Genomic DNA, 24,894 nt, shown 5'->3' on the forward strand with positions numbered 1-24,894 from the left:
CATTGGCAAGTTCTTAAAGTAGGTTTATATTTAAAGATTATTTTCGGCTATCAATTTAATTAATTTTTTGTATACGATTTTTGTGTACAGTTTTTTCAATTTCATTAATTTCATCAACAATTTTTACATTTGGTCCATCGATATTCTTTATTATGTAGGGACCTTGATATATATTTCTATGTTTATTTCTCGGTTCTGTTTCTACTAAAACCCTATCATTAATTTTAATTTCTAAAGGCTTGCCTTTTTATCGTATAATTCTTTATTTCTAATTTTATGTTTATTAATCAAATTTGTTGCCATTTTTTAAGATTTTTGCATTCTATATTTTAGCTCTTTTGTATAATTTTCTACATTATAGATCGGATCGATTTGTTCCTTTTGTAATTCATGTGGCATTGTAGATTTCCTGCCAAATATTAATTCGAAAGGAGTAAATTTATTATCGAAAACCGAACTACTTGTAGTATTATGTAAAAATGTTAAATATTTCAAATACATATCCCAATCTGAATATGCACGTAAATATTCGTTAAAGACTCTATGGTGTCTTTCAACAGCACCAACAGTTTCGTGGTGATCAGCTGTTGAGAAATCATGATTAATTTTTAAAAGTTTTGTTAATTCCGAGCATAATTCATTTTTGTATTCCGTCCCTAAATCGGATCTAATGGCTTTCATTGTACCATATGTTAATATAAAGGTTTCAAAAATAGCACATGCGATAGTTTTTGCTGATTTATCTGGTACAGCTACTGTTACCAGGTATTTAGAAAAGTCACATATCATAGTAACAGCGAACTTGTTACCATAGTTTGATTGTGGAAGTGGACCTATTGTATCGATAATTACTATGTCAAATGGTTTACAGGGTGTTGGAGTAAGGACAAGATTTTCTTTTGTTTTTGGTCTCACTTTATTTAAAAGACATTTATTGCAATTTTTCACAAATTTCGGTATATCACGTGTCATGTTTTTCCAGTAATATTTAGTTCTTAATTTGGCATATAACCTTTTTGTTCCGCAATGACCTCCTAACACTGGATCTTCGTGATAAATTGTCATAAGTTTTTGTTTCTGTTCATTGTCTGTTACGGTCTCTACAGGGTCCGTTGTTGTTGTTGTTGTAGCGATTAGGTTACTCCCCGAAGGCTTTGGGGAGTGTTATCGATGTGATGGTCCTTTGTCGGATACAGATCCGATACGCTCCGGTAACACAGCACCATTAAGGTGCTGGCCCGACCATCTCGGGAACGATTTATATGGCCACATTGAACCTTCAGGCCATCCCTCCCTCCCCACCCCCAAGTTCCATGAGGAGCTTGGGGTCGCCAGAGCCTCGTCTGTTAGTGAAACGGGATTCGCCGCTCGAAGGTGAGGTTGACAATTGGGTTGGAGAAGCTATATATTGCGCTACACAACCCCTTGAATCCCCTACAGGGTCCGTCAATATTATTTGTAATGATTTTAAAATTTCATTTCCGCGGATTTTAAAATTTGTAATTGTAAAATTATTGAAAAATATATCGCTTTTTGGCCATTCTAATTGTTTAATATTGTGATTGTCGGCTGCTTTTTCCAGCCTCGAAAGTAACTCATCTAAGTTCGTTATTTCGTTAACAGTCACGAGATTAAGTAAATTATATTTTTTATGTTTTAAATGCGCATAAATTTGTAAATTGGAGATCTCCTTATTTGTATTATATTGTATTGTTGATTTTACTCGAGGTATCTTTTTTGAAAAATCGTATGAAAATTTATCATAAACTTTATTATCGTTAGAAGTCGTATCATTTAAACTTATTTTTTCGTTTTGTAATTCTTGTTTAGTTTGTGAACGCGTTTTAACTGCTAAAACGTGTTTTGTCGAATCTTTAATCTCGTCTATACTTATACGCGAAAGAGCATCAGCCACGACATTCGATTTTCCTTTAATATATTCAATTGTAAAATTGTATTCTGATAAATCTAATCTGATTCTAGAGAGTTTCGACGAAGGATCTTCCATATTAAATAGATAAACTAATGGTCTGTGGTCTGATTTTACAGTGAAATGTGTACCGTAAACATACGGCCGAAAATGTTTTATAGCAAAATGTATTGCTAAAAGTTCTAATTCTATGATTGCCTTTTTTTGTTCGGCTTTATTGAAAGATTTTGATGCAAAGTAAATCGGTAAATCATTATCTCCATGCTTTTGGCTTAATATAGCCCCACAACCACTCAGGGTATTGTAATAGTTGAGGAGACATTAATGATAATCTTAATTTTTCGAAAGCATTTTCGCAAGCATCATCCCAAACAAATTCAACTTTTTTTCGATTTAGACGATTTAAAGGGGCTGCCAGTGACGCAAAGTTAGGTATAAAACGCCTGTAATAATTTGCAAATGCCACGAATCGCCTAATAACGTCCTTGTCTTTAGGCTTAGTGTATTTTTTAATTGCGTCAATTTTTGACTCATCTGGCAGTAGGCCTTTTGAGGTGCATTTATGGCCTAAAAAAGTTACTTCAGAACGAAGGAAATTGCATTTGTTGGGGTTTAATTTTAAATTGAATTTTCTACAAGTTTCGAAAACTTTTTCTAAATTTTTGAGGTGATGTGTCTCGCTACATCCGATGACGATAACATCGTCAATGTACATAAAAGCTTGATTTGGCGAAATGCCTGAAAATGCTAATGACATCATACGTGAAAAAGAGTTTGGTGCTATATTTAAACCGAAAGGTAAAACTTTCCAACGAAAAGCTCCTCGATCTGTACTGAAAGATGTAACGTCTCTAGAATTAACATGAAGTGGTATTTGGTGAAAACCAGAAAAAAGATCTAAAGTCGAAAAATATTTGGCTCTGCCAAGATTGTCGAGTATGTCGTCTACGCGTGCCAACGGAAATTTGTCTGCGATAAGCTTTTTGTTGACTGCTCTGAAATCAACGCACATACGATAAGACTTTTGGCCTGAAGGATCTTTTTTCGGCACCAAAATTAAAGGACTGTTATAATTAGAAAAGCTGGGTTCTATTAAATCATTTCGCAATAAATTTTCGACTTGTTTATTAATTTCTTCACGTTGTGTATATGGTAAACGATAATTTTTTATATAGACTGGATTTTTATCAGTTAAACGTAGCTTTTGTTCGTAAAAATTATTTAAAGTCATACGATCAGTTTTTAAAGCGAATACATCGGCATATTTTAAGCATAAATCTAGTAATTGTTTTTGAGCATAACCCGGCATTTGATTTTTTAATATTTTCATTAATTCCTCTAAGTGTTTTTGATCTTTTGAAGTTTCATTGATTTTGTAGACCTTGTAGTTGGTGATATCTTCCCTTACGATATTGCAATTCTTGACATGTTTTACTTCGTCAGTAATATTTAAAATTTTTAGAACTGGATTATTTGTGTCAACAATGCACTTTGCCGTAAAAACACCACTACAGATTTCTTACGAGTCTACAAAAACAGGATTATCGCATTTTGGTAATTTAAATAACCGATAAACTTCACATCTCGGAGGAATAACTAAAGAATCGGTACATGTGCCGTGCAAAATTAGAATATTTAGTGTTTTTAAGCCGGTATTAATAGTTATGCTATCGCTTGCATAATTAATAATGCATTTATTTAATTTTAAAAAGTCTTTGCCGATAATTCCGTCTGAAGGTATATTGAAATCGTCGTTAAGTTGGTTTTTAAGGTTCCTAAAGTTGAAATTGTTTCAGGTGTTACGCCTGTTATGTTGGTTATTTCGTTACTATTAAAGTTACAATTTTGCGATAAACATGAAATTTTGAGTAAATAAATATCTGCTTGAGAATCTACTAAAAAAGTACATGGTTTGTAGAATCGCTACATTGAAGTTCAATAAAATCCGAATAATTAAGGTTCAAGCAGTAGATGGATTTTAATGTTTTTGGAGAATATTCGTTTAATTGTCTAAATCGTGATCCCGATCCCCCAGTGTTCGCTCCTGAGGGTCGTTCACGTTTAAAGCGCGTACATTGGTATTACTTCGCGAATTTGAACGTCTATTATTATTATTAGCATTATTGTTACTACTACTAGGCTGATTGTTTCTATTAGTGCTATATCTGTCATTATTACCTCTATTAGAATTATTGTACCCGTAATTATTATTGTTGTAGTTATTTCTATTGTTATTGTTGAATCTTGCATTTGGATTGTTGTACCTATTATTGAAATTATTACCTCTATAATTTCCTCGAAAACTACTTTGCCAATTACCACGAGTACGGAATGCTAGTACTTGTCTTTCTTTAACTTCATTATTACGTTCGACTATCATTTTTGCAACTACGTCTTTTGAATCACTGAAGGTAGTTGAAGCCAGGATGGATTTGACCAACTCTGAACGAGTGTTCAACCTGCACACATTCACTGTTTGCTCTACGGCCATTTCATGTGCCTTGGCTTGTGTCATACCTTCAATAATCAAAGAACGTTCCAATGCGTCGGATAGTTCTTCAACGCGCTTAGCAAAGTCTGAGTAGTTATTATTGATGACATGTAAAGACGCGATTTTACCAGAAACAACTTTCGAGTTGTCGGGTTTTATTCTATTTCTCAAGGCAGTCTTTATGTCATCGACTGAATTTATTACGGTTGGTAATGCTTCGCGTGCTTTTCCCTCAAGTTTGGATTTCAAAAATGCAAGAAAAGTGCTATTTAAATTTTCATCTGAGAAGACTTCAATTAATTTTATTTTGTCGATAAAAGATTCTAATGCCAGTGGATCGCCGCTGTAGTTGTCCCTAATAATTGAAGCGCAACTGGTAATGAACACCTTTTTTTGTTCTGAGGTTGCCATGATTGAAATATTGTTATTTGATTGTAAATCTGAAGAATTATTTGTTGAAGGCAAAGTAGAAGAATTTGAAGTAGAGTGAGAATTGGAAAAGTCAGCTCCTGACTGAAAATTTGAATTATTATTTTCTGCGATATCTGAGTCATTAAATCCTAAAAAATCTTCTTGACGAGCTAGTGAACACCTTCCTTTAGAGCTTGATTTATTGCTGGAATTGCCCTCAGAATCGGACATGTGTTTGAAATACGGTAATTTTATTGAAAATTATTTTAAAAGAAAAATTTTATAATTCAGGTAAATATTTTGTAAATCCGAGTATTATTTAAAAATCCGTTTAAAATTTGTCGCGTTTGGTATAAATTTTATAAAATGGTAAGTCTGGTTAAGAAAATTATATAATTTGTTTTTTTTTTTTTCGAAAACAAAGGAACATCCGGTCTGCGGATTTTCTCTAAATTATAGGCTAGAGAAATACCTATTTTAATTTTTCCTATTAAATTTACGTGGTTTAAGGCAAAAATTTCATTTAATGGCATATCAAAAATGGGAGAGTTCAGAATTTTGTGCAAATGGTAAAATTAAAAAAAATTTTTTTTTTTTTTTTTGGAGAAATGTTTTTAATTGAATTGCTTACAATTCATAGGCTATCAAATGCACAAAACTCTGAAATTTTTTTTTTCGTTAATAATAAATTCGATATTAAATTTATACTTTATTACTTTTAATAATATATTTTTAATTTTTAGGGTAAATGTTTATTAATATAAATTGTGAAAGTAAATTGATAAAAAGGTATAAATGTTTGAATGAACTGATTGAAATAAAAATTTATCGATTGGAAAAGCATTTGAACAGTTATTTAGAAAAAAGCTTTATTTTTACAAAAATATTTTCCTGTGAAAGTGGTTTGAAACTTACATTACGTTTAATTACGTTTACTTTGCTTGTTGGGATTCTAAAAATTTTTTTTAAACTATATGCAATTGCTTATAAATTTATGTAAAAGTAAAGGTAATAACGAAAATTTCAAAGAAAAAATCATGAGAATCGGTCAATTTTTCACTAAGTTATTGACAGTTGAAAAAATAGGATAGAAATTATTTGTAATTATATTTTTTGGGAAAACGCAAACAATGTTTTATTTTTTCATAAAGCTCCATTATAAAAATGAGATTCAAAGATAGCTATGACCGCCATTTTTGAACTTTGGAGTATTCTAATCTCTGAGTATAATCGCACCAGCAGGCTGTTTCGGGGTATCATAAAATCTCAAATTTTAATTTTGGATTACATAAATTTTCTGTGAAACGAGCGATATGTACAAATAAAAAGTGGCTTGCGTATTCAAATTTTTTTTTGATTCAGTCTTTGCTTATTATTAAATTCAATAAAGCTGGTCAGTTTAATATACATTTTTTAATAACATTTTGTAGTTTTTAAGTTTTTGAACAAACAAAAAATGGCTTGTGTACAAAAATTTTTTTAAAATTCAGTCTTTGCTTGTCATTAACATCAATAAAGGTGTCAGTTTAATATACATTTTTTTTAAATAACATTTTGTACTGTTTAAGTCTTTGCTTTGTACATTTACGCTATTCACAGGGGTGGTAAATAGGTATGTATATATTAAGATAATAAGATACATTTCATTTGGCTTGAAATAAATAAAAATAAAAACACACATTTCATTTGGATCGCTGTTAATACACCTTTAGCAGAACAACTCTGCGTATATTGTATATTTTACAAATTTCCTACTTAAATTTCCTTAAAAATTCGCCAAATTTGCATCAGAATTTTCAAAATTTGCATAACAATTTTCAGAATTTTTTCGAATATGAAGTTTTGTAGCCCATTCAATTCTTGTATAATAATGTGTAACTTACAAGCAGATCGTCGCTTCCCTAATTTTTGACAATTTTTTTTTCGATCTTAAGTTTTTTTACCCAAAGACGTCAGAAAAAAAATTGCCAAAAACCAAGGAAACATACAATCTCCTTGGAAGTTACACATTATTGTATTAGAATTGAATGGGTTGCAAAACTGCATACTCTAAAAAATTCTGAAAATTGTTATGTAAATTTTGAAAAAAGAAATTTAGTTGCATCTAACTAGACTTTTGTGGAACACTGTATACAGTGAACCGAAGTAAACTGGGACAAAACTTAAAATGGTTTCATTCGTAACATATGTACCTACATTTTTGTATATTTTCATTTAAAATATAGTGAAATTCTTTTTCTTCGAGGGTGTTAAGCAATTTCTTTCATACAACACAAAAAAAATAAAGTTTTACGAAAATTATTAAATACACATAAATTACTATGTTAACATTTTCCATTTTGTCTCAGTCTATCTTTAGTTCACTGTAATATAGGACACATAGTTATTCTGGCTAGTGAATGTATACATATGTAAATCTGAAAATACATAAATAATTGTAAAAATTACGACGGCATTATTCTTTGCTAAAAAAAAGAAAAAGAGATATTAACATTTTATCAATATTATTGCTTTTGCTCTTACCGTGCAAATTTGTTCTGGTATTTTAATACCAGCTCATACAACTCAGCCTTGAATTCCTTTCCCAGTTGAGGGAGTTCAGTTGACCATTCACGGCCATTTGATGCCACAAAATTGCCCAGGTCATCCCAAGCATCAGCTTTTGCGGCCGTTGACATTGTCTCCAATGATCGTTCCATCACCTCGGAGAAACCATCCTCATCTTTTTTAGCGCGACGTCGTGACACTGATCCTCGGGATGTTGACGGTGTTGACATCGAGTCATCGCAGTCCTCAGAACCGTCTGTGTCACCCTGGGAAGCAGGTGAACTCTGCTGCGATGGACATTTCTATAAATCAATAGGTACATGTTAAATAACCGCTAATTATTAAAAAAAATGCGCCTGAGTGGAAGATTACCCTATTTCAAAAAAATTTCAAAATCACCCTATCTCATAATTTGTTTGAACAACGGTTAAAAATAGCTTTTTCGCAGAATATATTCAGGGTATTCGTTTCATTTCCTATATATGCCTCGAAAAGCTTGTATAATGTAATTTAAACTTGTTTGAAAAATTAGATATACATATACGAGTTTTACAACACACAACAATAAGCACTGACAACATAAGTTAGTTCTGCTATTTATGGGGTGGCTATGGGAGCTAGGAGGTACCCCGTTAATGCGAAAGTAAAAGTGAGCATATTTTTCCATACGCAGTACCATGCCTATCTAAAACAACGAAAATTCGAGTTACACCACTTGTGCTTTACGACGAATATAAGCGTATAAACGAATCCCCTGATTATTTTATTTCTTTTGTTAAAGAGCTAAATGTTATTCGCAAGAAAACGATCAAGAAATTTTTGAGCGTTTTTTTGGCAAACAGCACTGACCCCTTAAATCATGTCGATCGTTATGAAAAATATATGTGTATACATTTACATACATATATAAGTCACTGTATGTTTATAAATACATATATACTTACACTTGGAAGATTGGACGTTGTGTTGGCCTCAATTTGCAGCGACGGCTCCAGGAACTTGAGGGAGTTGTATAGCGGATTTACTGCATTTACTCGTACCGCACCTTGTCCACTTTTGCTCTTATGTTTTCTGTTAATGGCCGCCTATTATAAATGTTAGATTTAGCAATTACATATATATTTATAAAGAAAAAAAAGAACTCACGCGGAAAGAGCAGCGCAGGCTGTTCCATTTGGCAGATACCTCAGATCGCGACATCTGTAAGATATCTGCCACTTCTTGCCATTGAGCCTCCCTCAAATTCCTGTCCCTGTATTGAGGCGACAGAAGATTCCAGGTACCGTCCCTTACCTCTACTTTTAGGACCAGCCTCTCAGTTTGCTCCGCTGTCCATTTCTCTGTTAGTTTTCGCACACGCTTCTTTTTTCCGTGGTACCGACTGGGTGAAGGAAAGTTGTACAATTGGAAGTTAACCCGTCCATATCGCTGGGTGGGTGAAGGAAAGTTGTACAATTGGAAGTTAACCCGTCCATATCGCTCTCCATTTTAACTATAAACTCTAAACTAAAATTCAAAAAATTAATATAAGTATAAACATTTTCTACAAATTTTATAAAATTTACCTTTGTTGTGAAATCATCTGTGCACTAATGACAGATTCGCCAGCATGTTGGAAAATCTGTTTTGTGTGTCAAACGTTGCAAACTGCGCTGGCAAACTGAAACTTGGTCGTTTTCACTGGGATGCAATTTTGTTTGACAGTGAGCTGTCAAACCTGACTGCAAACGCAACTGACACTACTTGGCAGCCCGTTTTCATTATTTTGGCAACATTTGACAACATATATGCTATAATGAAATCGAGACTTTATTCTTATTTATGTGTTATTTATAATTTTTTTGTTACCAAGCCTTTGAGAGGCAGTGGCTTCTTAAACGCCGAGATCCAAAACCGCTCAGCTACAGAGAAACTCATCAGCTGAGAAATATAGATTCACAATATACAATAGACTAAAAGTATAAATATAATTTTTTAATTATTAAGAGAAGATAGAACCGTCTTTTTTATGGCAAAGAGCGAGTCCGAAACATCAATTATTCTCGAGTGAGAGTTATAATCTTCACACAAACATAAAAAAGGTTCGTGTTGTTGGAAATTGCTTCTGCATTGTTTAAGAATTATAGGTTTATAATGCCTTGAAACTCGGCATGGAACATTCAAGTTTACTTCGTTCAAAAGAAATGGGCTTGAAATCGATCCATTTAAAAGTCTAGCCATAAATAGTACACCTAGCATTTCTCTACGACTTGCAAGTGTAGGAAGATTTATTAGTTTTAATCGATTAGTGTAAAGAGGAAGATTATACGGAGAGTCCCATAGAAGATTTCTCAAGGCGAAAAGTAAAAACTGTTTTTGAATTGATTCTAGTCTATCCACATGAACTTGATAACGCGGATTCCAAATTATCGATCCATATTCTAATATCGGCCTCACCAATGATGTAAAAAGGGTTTTTGTAACGTAAGGATCACTAAACTCCTTTGCCCATCTTTTCACAAATGCTAAAACTCCTCTCGCTTTATTGACTGTGGCATTAATATGAGGGTTGAAACTAAGTTTGCAATTCATTGAAACTCCCAAGTCAACAAAAACATCAACGCTTTCCAGAGTTTGGCCATTAATTGTGTAGAAAGCTGGCTGTATGTTCCCACGTGAAAAACACATGGATTTACATTTTTCTATGTTGAGAGGCATTAAATTCGCATTACACCAAGTAGCTAAACGATTTAAATCCGCCTGGAGTACAGAACGTTCTTCAACCGACGATGACTTAAAAAGTTTTACGTCGTCGGCATACATTAAAATTTTAGAATATTTTATTATTATTATTATATTTATTTATTACGGTCTTCAAGACCTAGTTGATGTTAAGTAAACATTTGCTTCATTAAACATCAATTGTTTTACAATATAAAAATAATTTTACTTTAAACTTATTAATATTTTCACAATCTTTTATCTCAGTAGGTAGTTCATTGTACATTTTGTACCCTGTGTATTCTAAAGTCTTCTTTGCGAACTCTGTTCTTACTCTAGGCAGTCTTATATTATTGCAGTATCTAGTTCCATAACTATGAATCTCGTGATTATGTAATATTTTATTGCTCAGGTAACTCGGTAGCATTCCTAATCTTACATGATGTATAAATTTCAAAGTGAAGTAACTTATTGACTGTTTTATACTAAGCCAGTTTAACCGATTCAGCATTATAGTTTTTGATGTTCTTGGGGGATATTTTAATATAAATCGCATTGCCTTGTTTTGTTGAATTTGTAGTCTTTTAATTTTTTTATTTTTTTTTTTATATAAAGTGCGGCTCAATAATTGAACGATACACCATTATTTTATGACGCTGACTAATATGTTTACATGTTCTGTACATGAATCCTATTTTCTGCGCAATTTTTCTTTCAAGATAATTTATATGTTCTCCAAAGTTCAGGTTTTCATCAATTAAAACTCCTAAGTACTTCATTTCATTTACTCTTTGAATTAAGTTGTTTTTTATCTTCAGGGTTAGATTGTTTAAATCGTTATTACGTATGATGTTCTGGGGGGCTACTCTGTATTGCGATTCGAAAACGAATTCGATGCGATTGTCAAATACGAGTCGATAAGCAAATGGTACTCTGTATTGCTATAGCATTGCTAACAGTGTTGCCTTTTTGCTGTTTGCGTATTTTCCTGTGTGGGTTTGTCATTACTGCTAGAAGATGTCAAAGAATGTAAGAACAAAACAAATAAAGTCAAAAAATAAACAATTGTATGTTGCGATTAAGAACGCGTTCAATTCGGCTTGTGTTTTAAATTAATAGTTACAATAAAGATTTAAAAGTGTATAAAATGGATTCAATGGCACTGTGGGATAACACAAACGAGGAGCGCATTGAAAGACGAATTATTCGTGATAGCTCCAATATAATGAACCTTAGTGATAAGAGGTATGCAAAATCTATGAATTTGTAAGTTTGTGACCTATAGAAAGTTTATTTTTTGTGTTTAGTTTTGTTAAAAATTTCCGCCTGAATAAGGATGCATTTTTATATGTGCTAGATAGCATAAACGGCGAATTCAAGAGCCCAAAAAGGTCAACCGCAGTTCCAAACATTTTAAAGTTGTCGAGCACATTGAAGTTTCTTGGCCAGGGGGCGTATCAACACTTGATTGGTCAAGATCGCCACACGGGTATGGCCCAGCAAACGTTTTCCCGTTGCATGTTCGAGGTGTGTAGCGCCATTGAAAAAGTGCTATGTAAAAAACATATAGAGTTTCCATTGTCTGAAGCGGAAAAGAATGAAGCAAATAGAAGTTTCTATTCGGCTTGCGGAATTCCAGGAGTGATTGGTGCGGTCGATGGAACTCACATTCAATTGGTACGACCGGCTCGAGACTAGCATTTATATTTTAACCGTAAGCTCAAACATAGCATTAATGCAATGGTGGTAAGAGTGATACAGTATTTATAAATACACATTTAAATGCAACTACATATTTATGTATTTTTATATTTTAGATTTGTGACCACAATGCGCATAAGGGCAGTAGATGGAAGGTTTGGAGGTGCTTCGCATGATTCCCACGTCTGGAGCCTATCTTCAGAGCGTGCTTGCTTAAAGGCGAATTTTGAAAATGGAGACAGAGGAGTGAGAATTCTTGGTAAGATTAACATACTTTAGGTATTTCGCCTGAGGATTTGCTTCGCAGTTTTTCTAACCACATACTTATGTTACTTTATTATAGGAGATTCTGGATATCCCCTCGAGCCATGGCTGCTAACACCATGCAGAAACGCAGCAGAGAACTCTGACGAAATTTTTTTTAATGATAAGTTTTGCAAAGGAAGATCGTTAATCGAACGAACTTTTGGAGTATTAAAAGGCAGGTTTAGATGCCTCTTAGCTGCAAGAGAGTTGCATTATACACCCGAAAAAGTAGTTCAAATTCTAAACGTATGCTGTGCTTTGCATAATATTTGCATTTTATACAAACTGGAAGATCCTTCAAACATTGTTTTCGAGCGAAATGACCCTTCAAGTGCAAATGTCGATGCACAAGAAAGCCGAAATTTATCAAATATCGCCAAAAACATTAGGGAACAAATTAAATATAATATGGTTAACTCGAGAAACCCAAACTAAAGAAATAAAATATATGAATTGTTCAATTATTTTTGTTCATGTATTTTGAAATAGTTTTTACCAGGCATGCTTAACGAACGAAACGATATCATTTCGTTACGATAATCAACGCTAATAAACGAAACGAAGTCACTTCGTTTCGTTTATTAACGTTAAGATCGTCAAATTAACGTTAATTTGTCGTTCTTGCTGTTTCACAAGAATCCAGACTGTTCATCCTGAATCCAGACTGTTCTGGTATAATAACTTTGTGCTTTTCTAGGTATGCCACCAATTGATTATTCACCACCATTTCCGTAATTTTCTCATCTGAGGGTAACGTATTGATTGGACGTAGCTCCTCCGTTTTCACTTTTTTTTTTCTTTTTCCACTGGTACTATTGTTGAAACTTTCCAGCATTTTGGAACAATGCCATTATTTAGGGACTCATTTATTATGTCTTTGTAAAAGTTACCAATGTATATCATGTAATCCTTGAAGATACCCTCAGATAAAAGCTTTTCTCCGCCATATTTATTTTTAAAAGCTTTTGTGATATTCATTATATCATCTAACTCAATGTCAGTGAAACGAAATGGTTCTATTGCGAACGAGCGATCAACGTTTAGTTCGGATGCAGTAGGCATTTCTTCGATACTATCACTAATTTCGACTGTGCTCTGTACAAAAAAATTGTTTAGGGCATTAGCTATATGATACTCATTATCGAGGCATTCGCCATGTATTACCACTTAGTGATATGTTTTTTGTTATTTGTAAGCTCTGCGAGGTCTTTCAGACACTTCCACATCCGCTTCATGTTTCCGTTATTGCTGTGAACTCTGCCTTCCATATACATCTTCTTCTTATACTTAATAGTACTTTTGTATATTTTCTTTAATACATTGTATTCATCCCAGTATCCTGTTTCTGTGGCAATATTATATAGCTCAAGTTTTCTTTTATGGAGAGCTGTAAGCTCACGGTCATACCACTTATTTCTAAGTTGTATTTTTGTTCTCTTCACATATGTCAGTGCTTGCATTACTTCAGTAAGAATATTGTTCAGGGCTGTAGTTTTATTTTCTACTCCCACATTACGCATAAAGCTAAAATCGCATGTTCTTAGCTTATTTAAAAGGTTTTAGGAACTATAGTATTCCCATGAGGTAAAAGTAGAGTAGCTTCTCATTTTGCAAAACTTTGTTGTTGGCACTTTGAAATTAATTGTTTCATGATCCGAAATTCTATATTCAACTATATTTTCCGACCTAACTTGATCATTATTACTAAAGAGCAAGTCAATTTTGGTAGACGAGTTCTCTGTTTTTCTCGTATTGAAATTAATTCTTTGAATCATTGCCCTTTGTGCGAATAAGCTTAATAGGTGTTTCGAGTATGTTGACGATATATTCATATTGATGTTAAAATCTCCAATTATGATATTATTGTCTGATTCCTTGAGGTTTTCAGGCAGGATTTCATCTAAAAACGTAATAAAGTCGGCGTCACTGCTACTCGGTGAGTGATAAAGTACACCAATTTGCCATTTTAACGCACATTTTTTGATTTTTATAATAATGCACCATATATTCATGTTAATGGCTATATTGCAGACTATACTAAACTCTAAATTTTCATGAACATACATCAAAACACCACCCGTATGTCTACTATGGGAATCGCAACGAATACATTTGTATGTCGGAATGTTTAATTCGGTATCCATTATATGATCAGTTGTGCATGTTTCTGCGCATAGTACAATGTTTGGTTTTCTTATTTCGTCAAGCCTCGCCAGTTCGCTTTTGTTTGCTGTTATACTACAAATATTGAGATATATACATTCTAAGCTATGCACCCCACTACTTCTATTTTTGTACTTTTTATGCTTTGGTTGCTAATAAACAATCTTTTTTTTCCTTGCGGATAATTTTTGCTGATATACAGGACATGCTCTATCCATAGTATCATGGTTATCATCAAGCCCAAGATTCAGTTCCTTATTTGCCCTCCTACAGTTGATACATTTCCTGACTGGTTCCTTATCGCATTGCGTATGTTTGTGTTCACCCAGACATTTTGTGCACACTTCCCTTTCTTTACAGTCACTGGCCTTATGATGAAAGCCTTTGCATTTAAAACAACAAAGTACTTGGACTGCATCATACACTCTGCACCGTTCCCAGCCTACATTTAACCTTTCTCCAGCTAGTATATTCGTGAAAGCTTCTACGTCCACTTCCAGTACTGCGTTGTAATACACATTCGAGCCCTTTTCTTTTAATACTGTTTTATAATTTTAATGTCCGTTTCAGAAAGACACGCATTTTGTCGTTTAATTCTCTGCGCCAGTTCTTCACTATCATATTTAAAATGTATACCCGATACAACAACTGTCGGTTTCACTTTCTTAGGGATCTTGACCGCATAGGTATTTCCAAGATTAGTCTCGATAGCATTTTTAATATTATCTCGTTCTTGATCATTTTTACTTTCAACTATCACTACCCCGCTTTGCCTAGTTACTATATTCGTTATTTGCAGCTCTTTAGGGTCTACATTTGAATTAAGGTCATTTTTTGTCCTTTGCGCATCTTGTTTTTTGCTCGGTTTTACTATTAGTGGATGATTTTTTTTTTATATCTGGCAACGCTTCTTTTTTTGTTTACTACTTTTTGTTATATTCGCATATGATATTTTTGCTTCAACATTATTGACATTCTGCTTCAGTTCATTGCCCTTTTTTTTGTTTTCGCTGCTTATTGCTTCAATCATTTTCTTATTGTCATCTTTGTTAGTTTTTAATTCGACACATACCTGTTCACTGCTTCGCTTAAAGCCTTCTGCTATTTCCCGTATTTTATTAACCTCTTTTACACTTTTTTCACACGATTCTTGCGCTTTTTGCATAGCTCTAATTCTTTCACTGAAAGCTGTTTCCACCGCTTGTAGAAGATGCTTTATTTCTTTTTCGTTATTTCTAAGTGCATTATCAAATTCACTTCTATATTCTTGTAGTTGTTGTCCATTTTGCTTCACTACCATTTGCATGTCTTTTAATATGTCATCTACATTATGTACATACTGTACACAGTCAGTACACATAAATCTTAGCATTTCACATTCTTGCAGTTTATTAATGCTGTATTGGTCCAACCCAGAACATTTGGTCAGGTGGTAATATTTGCCACACACCCCTTCACATCGTATATTGGCCACTTCTCCGCGTATCGAACTTTTACACTTGTCGCACTTTTTTTCCATTTTGGTTTAAGTAACTTACATACATATATGTGCATACATATATATATATGCATGTAGCCACTAATGCAGGTGCAAATGGTTGCGTATGACTTATTTATATTAAAAATTGATTAATTTAGACTTTATTTTATTTAGTGACACAAATAACTTCCAAATTAGTTTCCTGAGTCTCTATCTCTCACATTAGATTATGTTATCTAATATTTTTATGAGGTTTTACAATTTTTCAATATAAAATTCAAGGAGCAAAATTAAACACGACCGTTCGTTTTCGCGCCACTTATAAACCTTAGTTGTGGAAACATCGTTTATAAAGATCAAAAACAGAATAGGACCGAGATGGCTGCCCTGAGGCACACCGGAGGGAACATCGATGACATTCGAACAAATGTTTTTAAAAATGACTCTTTGAGTTCTACCGCAAAGATAGGAGGAGATCCAGCGAGATAGGCCAGGTTGAAAACCAAGCAATTCGAGTTTATAAACAAGTAATGAGTGGCGTACTTTGTCGAATGCTTTGCTGAAATCAGTGTATATAACGTCGGTATGATGATTGTTTCTAAACCCATTAAAGACGTGAGTTGTAAATTCAAGCAAATTGGTTGATTTGGCTCTACAAAAGCCATGTTGAGAACTATCTATCAATGTAGAAATCGAAAATATAAGATGATTAGTAACGATTGCTTCGAAAAGGGATAGCGGAGAGCTTTGCTATTCCACGATAGTTTTCAATAGACGACTTGCTTCCTTTTTTATGGAGTGGGATAAGAAGAGATTCCTTCCAAGCCGTCGGGAAAATGCCATTTTTTAAAGAGAGGTTAAACAGATCAGTAAGGGGCTGGTAAATGTATTCCGCACATTTGGGATCAAATCGGGACCGTATTTGAAGGATTCTTTTAGGGTCTTTAGATGTAGTAGAACATCTTCAGGCAGCAAATGTGGGGCATATATTGAGTTACTAGAATGGAGCTCATACGGATAATTTGTAGGTGATGAATCAACCACAGCAGAGTAATTAGAGTGAAAGAATTGAGCGAAGAAGTTTGCAATCTCTTGGTCGTCGCTGGAAATGCTATTTCTAAACTTCATGGCAGAAGGAAACCCGTTAGTTCTGCGTTTAGAATTTACGAAATCGTAAAAAGACTTCGGGTGGGAAATAATGTTTCTTTTAATTTTACATATGTAAGCTTTAAAACACTTTTTATTAAGTTCAAAATACTTATGACGGAAAATAGCGTACTGTGCATAATTAGAATATAAACCGGTTCTCTTATATAATTTGAATAAACGTGATTTCTTATTTTTTAAAGCTTTTAAATCTTTAGTAAACCAGGCTTGCACTGGTTCAATGTACGAGCATGTGCGTTTGGGCACATGTTTTTCAAATAAAGTATAAATGGTTTTATTAAAATTAAAAACGTTTTCCTCTACATCCTCTTTATATCGGGGCCACGTTTTCTCAGAAAGCTCTTTATTTAAATTGTTGAAATTAGTTTTGGAAAAATCAAAGCATCTGGTAGAGACACGTGTTTTGTTAGTGCAGCCGACTTCGTTGCATATGATTTCGTAAGTTATGTCAAGAGAAGGATGGTAAACGTCTTCTGGCAAAACAAGAGGTTCACACCGATTTATAGAGAATTTAGATATGTCGTCAACAAATGCTAAGTCTAAGAATTTTCCATACTTATTCGGAAAGAAGTTGATCTGATTAAGGCAAAGATCAGTAATTCCATCCAAAAAGTCATTGTTATGCATCTTGGATGACACGGGGACAATATTGTGATCAACGGTATTCCAAGATATATGTGGCAGGTTAAAGTCGCCTAAAACAATCATTGAGTCCGTGGGCTTTATCATCGAATTGACTGATTGTAACAGTGAAATATGGTCCATATACACTGATAGATCAGAAGACGGTGGAATATAGCAAACGGCTAAGTAAATATGACCCCGGCCTAGTAAGATTCGGATGCATTTAAACTCGATGGAATCAACTTCGGCTAAATTAACATCTTCAGATGGAATTGAAGAATGTACAGCTAGCAAGACACCACCTCCGGTCCTATTTAAGCGATCATTTCTATAGGTCTGATACTCACCGCAAAAAATTTCGGAATTTAAAACATTGGGTTTCAGCCATGTTTCGGTAAAAGCAATAATATTATAGTTACAGTGAATGGTTTTCAAATATAAGTCAGTTAATTTAGTATTTAAGCCTCTAACGTTTTGATAGTAAATGCTTAAGCAAGATGTTAAATTAAGTTTTTTGGATCGGAACTTTGAGGAGGAATTTTTGCTACATTTTGAGTAATCTCAATAGTCTTATGCACAAATTCGCGAACAAAAGCTCCTGGCGGCCAAAATGCGCTGTCCAAAAGTTTATCAAAATCTTTTGAGTATACATCAATTCTAAATGAAGAAATGTTTCTTTCGTAATTAAATTTAAATTTTCTTAAAGTCATGCCGTCAGCCTTAATTTTCGAAGTGACATAAGACTTGATATCCTCAACGGAAGTGTTTTTGTCAAAGCGAGATACAAAAATCGATTTTTTGAGCGGGACTACAACCAGCTTCTTAGCCGGTGCTTCTGAATAAGAAGTTACAGTTTCCGAAGTTACAGTTTCAGAAGTTACAGTTTGAGACTCTAAGGTTTTTTCCGCGGCCTTAGAAGTGGATGGAACCACAGTTTGCGGATTAGGGGAAGCCAAGTCTATGAGCTCCACTTGCGGAAGATTAATGTTCTGAGCAGGATTAAGATTCAAAGCGTTAGGTGAGTCTTCAGAGTGTTTTTTTTTTATTATCGCGGTTGTCTTTATTTCTATTTAAACAATGCGGTAACTCATCCAAACACATGAAGGACTTGAACAAGCTATCGTGTTGATTGAACTTTTCCGTGATTATGTAAACCTCTTTAGCAATTTCAGAAAACGCATTTCGTGTTTGTCTAAACAGTTTAAATAGTTCAACCTCTAAACAGTTTAAATAGTTCAACCTCAGTTGATCTGCATTTAATGCATGACCAACGTACTCCCTTCTCCCCATCATTGACAGAGTCAACAACTCTAGCCGTCAGTCCCGCGCACTTTCCATGGGCGAGCCCATCGCAAAGCCAGCAAGAGACAAAACGTTTGGATTCGCTTTTTACCTGACAGTTTTTGAAAATGCAAGTCATATTTTATAGAAAGGTGAAAATAGACTAGTATAAGAATATAGAAATGGTAAAGATATGTTTGTAAATTACACAGAAAAAACAGTTGAAATAGCACTGAGAATGAGAAAGGTTATATATAAAGCAACTCTGAAAGTTTGGGAGCTTAGCGGTAGCTAGTAGTTTTAGAGTCACTGTCACTTGACACTTAAAAAGCGACGCAAACAGCTGCGAAGACAGTAAATTGCGAGAAAAACAAAAAGTGTGCGCACAAAAACAATTGCAAGGTGAAAAGGTGCCAATCAAAATTGCAACAAAAACACAAATGCACAATGACTCGGCAAACACAAAATTAATAATAAGAAATTGATTAAAAACTTTAAAAATTCACAAAATCTTAACTTTTCAAAGCAAACCAATTGTATTAAAATGAACTCTAGGTTTTCGCACTTATTTTTGTCACAAACTAGTATTACAATTTGGATATTATTATTTAAAACTCGCAAAATAAACACAGCAAAATAAAATGCAACTTCACAGCTATAATGACGTTTGTTACTATTGTTTGAATTAGGATTTGTATTTGAACGCGTATTATTATTGTTATTATTCTGGTATCTATTTCCGTTATAATTCCTATATCTCTGATTATTGTTGCCGTTACGGTTGTCGTTGTATGCAAATGAACTATTGTTTCTATAACCGGTATAGCCGCGGTTTGGGTAAAAGCCACGGTAACTACCACGTGAATTTCTGAATGTATTGTTACTACGTGATCGAAAAGCTAAAACCTGACGCTCAGTTACTTCGTTGTTTTGTTCTACAATTAATTTCGCTACTACGTCTTTCGGATCAGTAAATGCCGTTGAGGCTAAAATGGTTTTGACTAAATTGGATTTTGCGTTTAAACGACACACGTTAACAGTTTGTTGCCATTTCATGAGCTTTCGCTTGAGTGATCCCTTCAATAATAAGAGACCGCTCAAGTGAGTCAGCTAAATCTTCAACTTTTTTGGCAAAGTCTGTATAATTGTTACCGTTAACGTGCAACGCTGCAATTCTCCCTGCTTCAACTTTCGAGTTGTCCGGTTTGATCCTACTACGTAGAGCTGTTTTAATTTCATTAACTGAATTTACTTGTCTTGGTATTGCTTTACGGGGTTTACCCTCTAGTTTTGATTTTAAGAACGTTAATTGTTCAAGTAATGCAATTTTGTCTATAAAAGAATCAAGTGCAAGAGGATCACCACTGTAGTTTTCTCTAATAGAATTAGCACATGTGTTGATGAAAATTCTCTTTTCCTCAGGTGTTGCCATGATTTGATCGTTAAGATCTGGAGCTGAATTAGGTGAGGCCACGTTTGTACTTTTTGGATCGTTAAGATCTTTGTTTAAGTTAGTAGAAGGGTTAACTAAGGTTGTACTGTTTGAGTCGTTAAGCTCTGATTTTAAAGTAGAAAAAGTTGAAGTTAATTGTGCGCTATTTGAATCGTTAAGATTTGAAACTAAATTAGAAGTTAAATTTTTACTGGAAGAATCTTTGAAGCCTGGAAAATCTGTTGACAAAGAAAATCTATTTTCCTGGTTTGTGACTTCTTCGGTCGAAGATGAAGCTAAACTTTCGTAGCTCGAGGCTGAATTATCGGAATCGGTTTCTGAGTCTGAATTTTTTTGCACTTGCTTACCATTTCTTAGGTACATATGTAGTTATCAGAATAGCAAAAATAATTCAGTTCAAACTATGAAATTAATGAAGTACTTGTTTGAATGTCTGAATTTATAGTTAAGCTGAAATATTGAGGAAAAAGAAAAAAATTTGTAAAAGTGAACTGATTTACAGGTGAATAGTCGCTAAAGAATATTTAACAATTTATTTGAAGACTTAATGAAAACTGCATTATACTTGTATAGAAAAATCTTTAAGAAGTAATTGAATTTAAACTTTGCACAAAAGTATATAGGTATTAATTCGTAAAAATTTCAAAATTGTTGTAACTTGTTCAAAAAATCCATTTATATTCACAGACGCACCGCTTTGTAAGAAAAATTCGTATATTTTCACGGACGCACCGCTTTATATAAAAAAATCTCAGTTGGCTTTTCACGGAACCATCGTTTATATAAAAAATTTTAATTGGTTTTAACGGAACTACCGCATATATCGAAAATCCAAAATTTACACGTTACAAACTGCTTATCAAGTTCAACAGTCTTATATGGTGAAAATTAATATTATGTTAGAAAATGGGCGTATCTATAAAAAAAAATTTTCCTTTTACCTGTAGTAAATAAAAGTCTAAAAAATGGAAAATCCGAAATTTGAAATTTTAAATAGGTTTGTGAAATGAACTGCAAATTTGAAGAATGGAATCTTGAAAATATGTGAATTTGTAAAGTAGATTGATTAATTTTTAATTTAGAATTTTGAAAACATGAAAAATTTGAAGAAATTGGTGAAAATGTTGGACTTTATAAAATGCTTCGAAAATTTAAAAGTTGTTGGAAACTGAAATAGTTAAATTTAGAACGCACCACTTTATCGTTTTAGTAAAAAATCCAAAATGTATATATATATTGTAACGCACCGCATAAAAGAAATTTTCTGTTTTCTATACATACATATATGTGTTAAAAAAAAAACGTAGGCAAAAATTTATTAAATACATATATATTAGGGCGGGCCGATTTAAAAATCGCTCATTGCTCTACGAAAATCGTATTCTAGGGATCAAAATAAGAAACTTTGCCGAAGGAACCATACCTCTAAACTCCAAAAAGAAAAAACATAGGCATTTCAAAGTGGGATTTTTCAAAATTTGCCCCTACGACCCAAAGGGGGGGGGGGGGGGGGGGGGCATCAGAATTCGTTTTAGAGGTATGGTTCCTTCGGCAAAGTTTCTTATTTTGATCCTTAGAATATGATTTTCACAGAGCAATGGGCGATTTTTTTCCCTCCCCACAAATCGACCCGGCCTAATATATATATTATACTTATTGTACTGCTTCGCTGCCGCTAAAATGATGGCTGCCGCTGATGTCGCCAATGCTACTGCTGCCGGAGTTGTTTCTGCTGCCAAAGTAGCTGCCGGTGTTGTTGCTGCTGGCGGTGGTGGTGGTGTTTAAAAATGGCGATGTTTTACTGTTGGCTAGTGGCGTGTGTTTTAAATTCCGTTAGTTAATAGCGTTATATTGTATGAACATTTTTCCATTTTTAATTTATATTATCTCCGTTATGTTTATTGTAGTTTTTAGTTAGTTTTATTAAATTAAAGATTTTGTATTATTTCTGTTGGATTTATTCGTAGTCTTTAGTTTCGTATTACCTCCGATTAATTTATTCGCATTTTTGTTTTAGGTAGTTTTATTATTTATCCAATGTCCTTACGTTCTATTATCTCTGCTTCTTTTAAATTTAGCATTATTTGTCGTATTAGTTTTATTTTACAATAATTTTCTTTTTGTATTAAAAATGTGAACTCTTTGTATTAAAAAAAAAACGTTTATTTCACTGCCACTGCCACTTTTCCTACACCACTCTACTCACCACTCGCCGAAATTGAAAAAATGACCGGGCTCCAGCCTCACGGTCGCCATGTGAGGTTCCATTTCATAAACCTCCGAAAAGATTGTCCTTACCTGCACCCTTACTGCACACTCCACACAAACACGTATTTTAATTTTAATTTGTGTTCTTTATTTAATACAGTTTTGTTTCTTTATTTATAATTGTAAATTTGTAAAATGTTCACTAAATTCCTTAGTTAATTTACTACTTAGTTTATCCAACTCAATATTTTAGTTCTAGTTTTTGCCAACGTTCTTGTCGCTTTTTCTTTCCTTGTCCAAATTATAATGATGACCGGTCTTTTTCTGCCGAGCCGAATTGCTCTGTTTCCAAGTTGTTCCAACACCTTTTGTTCGTTCACAGTAGACAAAGGGTATTGCAGCAATTTGGAAACAGGGTGACATTTTTATTATTTGTTAAGGTTGCTGTTACAAACCTGTTACAGTATCCTGATCGAAGTTGACCTAGAGTGACTCGCGTTTCCCTAGAGAGAGTGCGTTGTTGTTGTTGTTGTAGCGATAAGGTTGCTCCCCGAACGCTTTGGAGAGTGTTATCGATGTGATGGTCCTTTGCCGGATACAGATCCGGTACGCTCCGGTACCACAGCATCATTAAGGTGCTAGCCCGACCATCTCGGGAACGATTTATGTGGCCACATTAAACCTTCAGGCCATCCCCTCTCCCCCCCCCCCCCCCCCCCCCCCCCCGGATAATTTTATTTTCAATCATCCAAATTTTATGTATCATAAAAATCAATGTTAATTACAGTATCCAGATCGAAGTTGAGCGAGAGTGAGTCGCGGTTACCTGGGGAGTGTGCGTTTTGGGTATTGTTCCCTGTTTTGGGTACTGTTCTTTGAGTACTGGATTCATCGGGCAATTCCTGGCATAAAGGCCCGACGCCTGTTTCTGGAGTTCACTGAGGTCCTGCTTGTGTTTTTAGCTTCATATGGCTGTGTTCTCAGGTGTCGTATTTCCTCATAATGCTTACGGAGATGACTCCTTAAGCCCCTGGGCGGGGTTAGCTCATCAAACAGATGTCTGTTGGGTATTGGCGCTGAGGCGTAGACTACGGGACGACCTTGGGCGTGAACAGCAAGGAGCCACAAAAGATTTATAAAAGTTGGGACGTCGGATTTTGGGATCTAGTCCAGAGCAACCTGTCCGATGCAACCATCCCTTGCTCGTGACACACTGACAAGAGTATGACCGTCCTAAAGATATTCTTTTGCAGCAAACGCAGCAAAACCATTTCTCAGGTCAGGAGAAGGACCCGGATTGGATAAATGATACGTTCCCGGAGCAGGAGAATATGGCGAGGAGCTGCTGGGAGGATGATAATTTGTGGGAGGGACGCAACAAACTCAATGGGGTTACACTGAAATGACAGCCCTTGGTCGGGAAAAATCCCTAGTCGCTCCGGTACATAGAAGCGGCTGCCTTGGGAAGCGATAAGCCAGCATTGATGCTAATCGTTAAGACTGTGCAATGAGAGTCATGACTATTAGTAGATAGCTGATAGCAACCGTAAGTTGCCTTTGTGCGTGACCAGCATGGAACCACAAATGATTTAAAGAAATTGTGCCGACGGCGAACACCGCAGAGCATTTTTTTTATATTTGAAAAAGATAATGTAGACGTAAAATAAAAATAGTGGTAGAAGTTGGTAGATTTTTTTTCCAGCAAAACAATAGCTACAGTTTATATTTGTTCAAAACGATTCGTAATTTATTGTAAAACAAACAAAGCACATTTCACGGAAATAACACTTAAGAAAAATGTAAACAAAACAAAATTTTTTGGTAAATTTGTATATAAATAGCTTATGCCCATATGAAACTGGTACATTCCGGTAACAAGTACCATTAAGGTACTAGCCCGACCATCTCGGAAGTACCGAGAACTCAGCCGTATGAAGCAAAAAAACACAAGCAGGTCCTCAGTGAACTCCACAAACAGGCGTCGGACCTTTATGCCAGGAATTGCCCGGTGAATCCAGTACTCAAAGAACAGTACCCAAAACTTTCGGAAGAGGAACGCATACTCCCCAGGGAAACGCGAGTCACTCTAGCTCAACTTCGTTCTGGATACTGTAACAGGCTAAACTCTTACCTATCCAGAATCAGCCCCGACATACAAAATGTATGCCCCGCTTGCAATGTGTCCCCACATGACACCAACCATCTCTTTAATTGTAATGTGGAACCATCGCCTCTAACATTCCTTTCATTACGGGTCTACCCCTGTTGAAAAAGCAAGTTTCCTTGGACTCCCGTTAGAGGATATTGATGACAATTTGTGATCGGTCGCACCTATTGGGTGGGGCGAAGCACTGCTACAACAACAGCAACAACCATCTCGGGAGTGATTTGGTATGACCACAAGAAACCTTCTAGGCCATCCCGCCCTCTTA

At 34.6% G+C, this 24,894-nt stretch overlaps 2 protein-coding genes across 5 annotated transcripts in view; one reads left to right on the top strand and one right to left on the bottom strand.

Annotated features, from left to right (window-relative positions):
• Positions 1-24,894, top strand: part of LOC137249756 (KH domain-containing, RNA-binding, signal transduction-associated protein 2-like) — an 81,746-nt gene that overhangs the window by 12,748 nt on the left and 44,104 nt on the right. The gene's annotated exons all lie outside the window — the stretch shown is intronic.
• Positions 7,352-8,579, bottom strand: LOC137247905 (uncharacterized). The gene is made up of 3 exons (XM_067778831.1): positions 8,526-8,579; positions 8,324-8,464; positions 7,352-7,666 (listed from the first exon to the last, which is right to left on the bottom strand). The coding sequence occupies exons 1-3, from the start codon at positions 8,577-8,579 to the stop codon at positions 7,352-7,354; spliced, it is 510 nt and encodes a 169-aa protein (XP_067634932.1).

This window comes from Eurosta solidaginis, chromosome 4, assembly GCF_040869045.1.
Source record: "Eurosta solidaginis isolate ZX-2024a chromosome 4, ASM4086904v1, whole genome shotgun sequence".
NCBI lineage: Eukaryota > Metazoa > Arthropoda > Insecta > Diptera > Tephritidae > Eurosta > Eurosta solidaginis.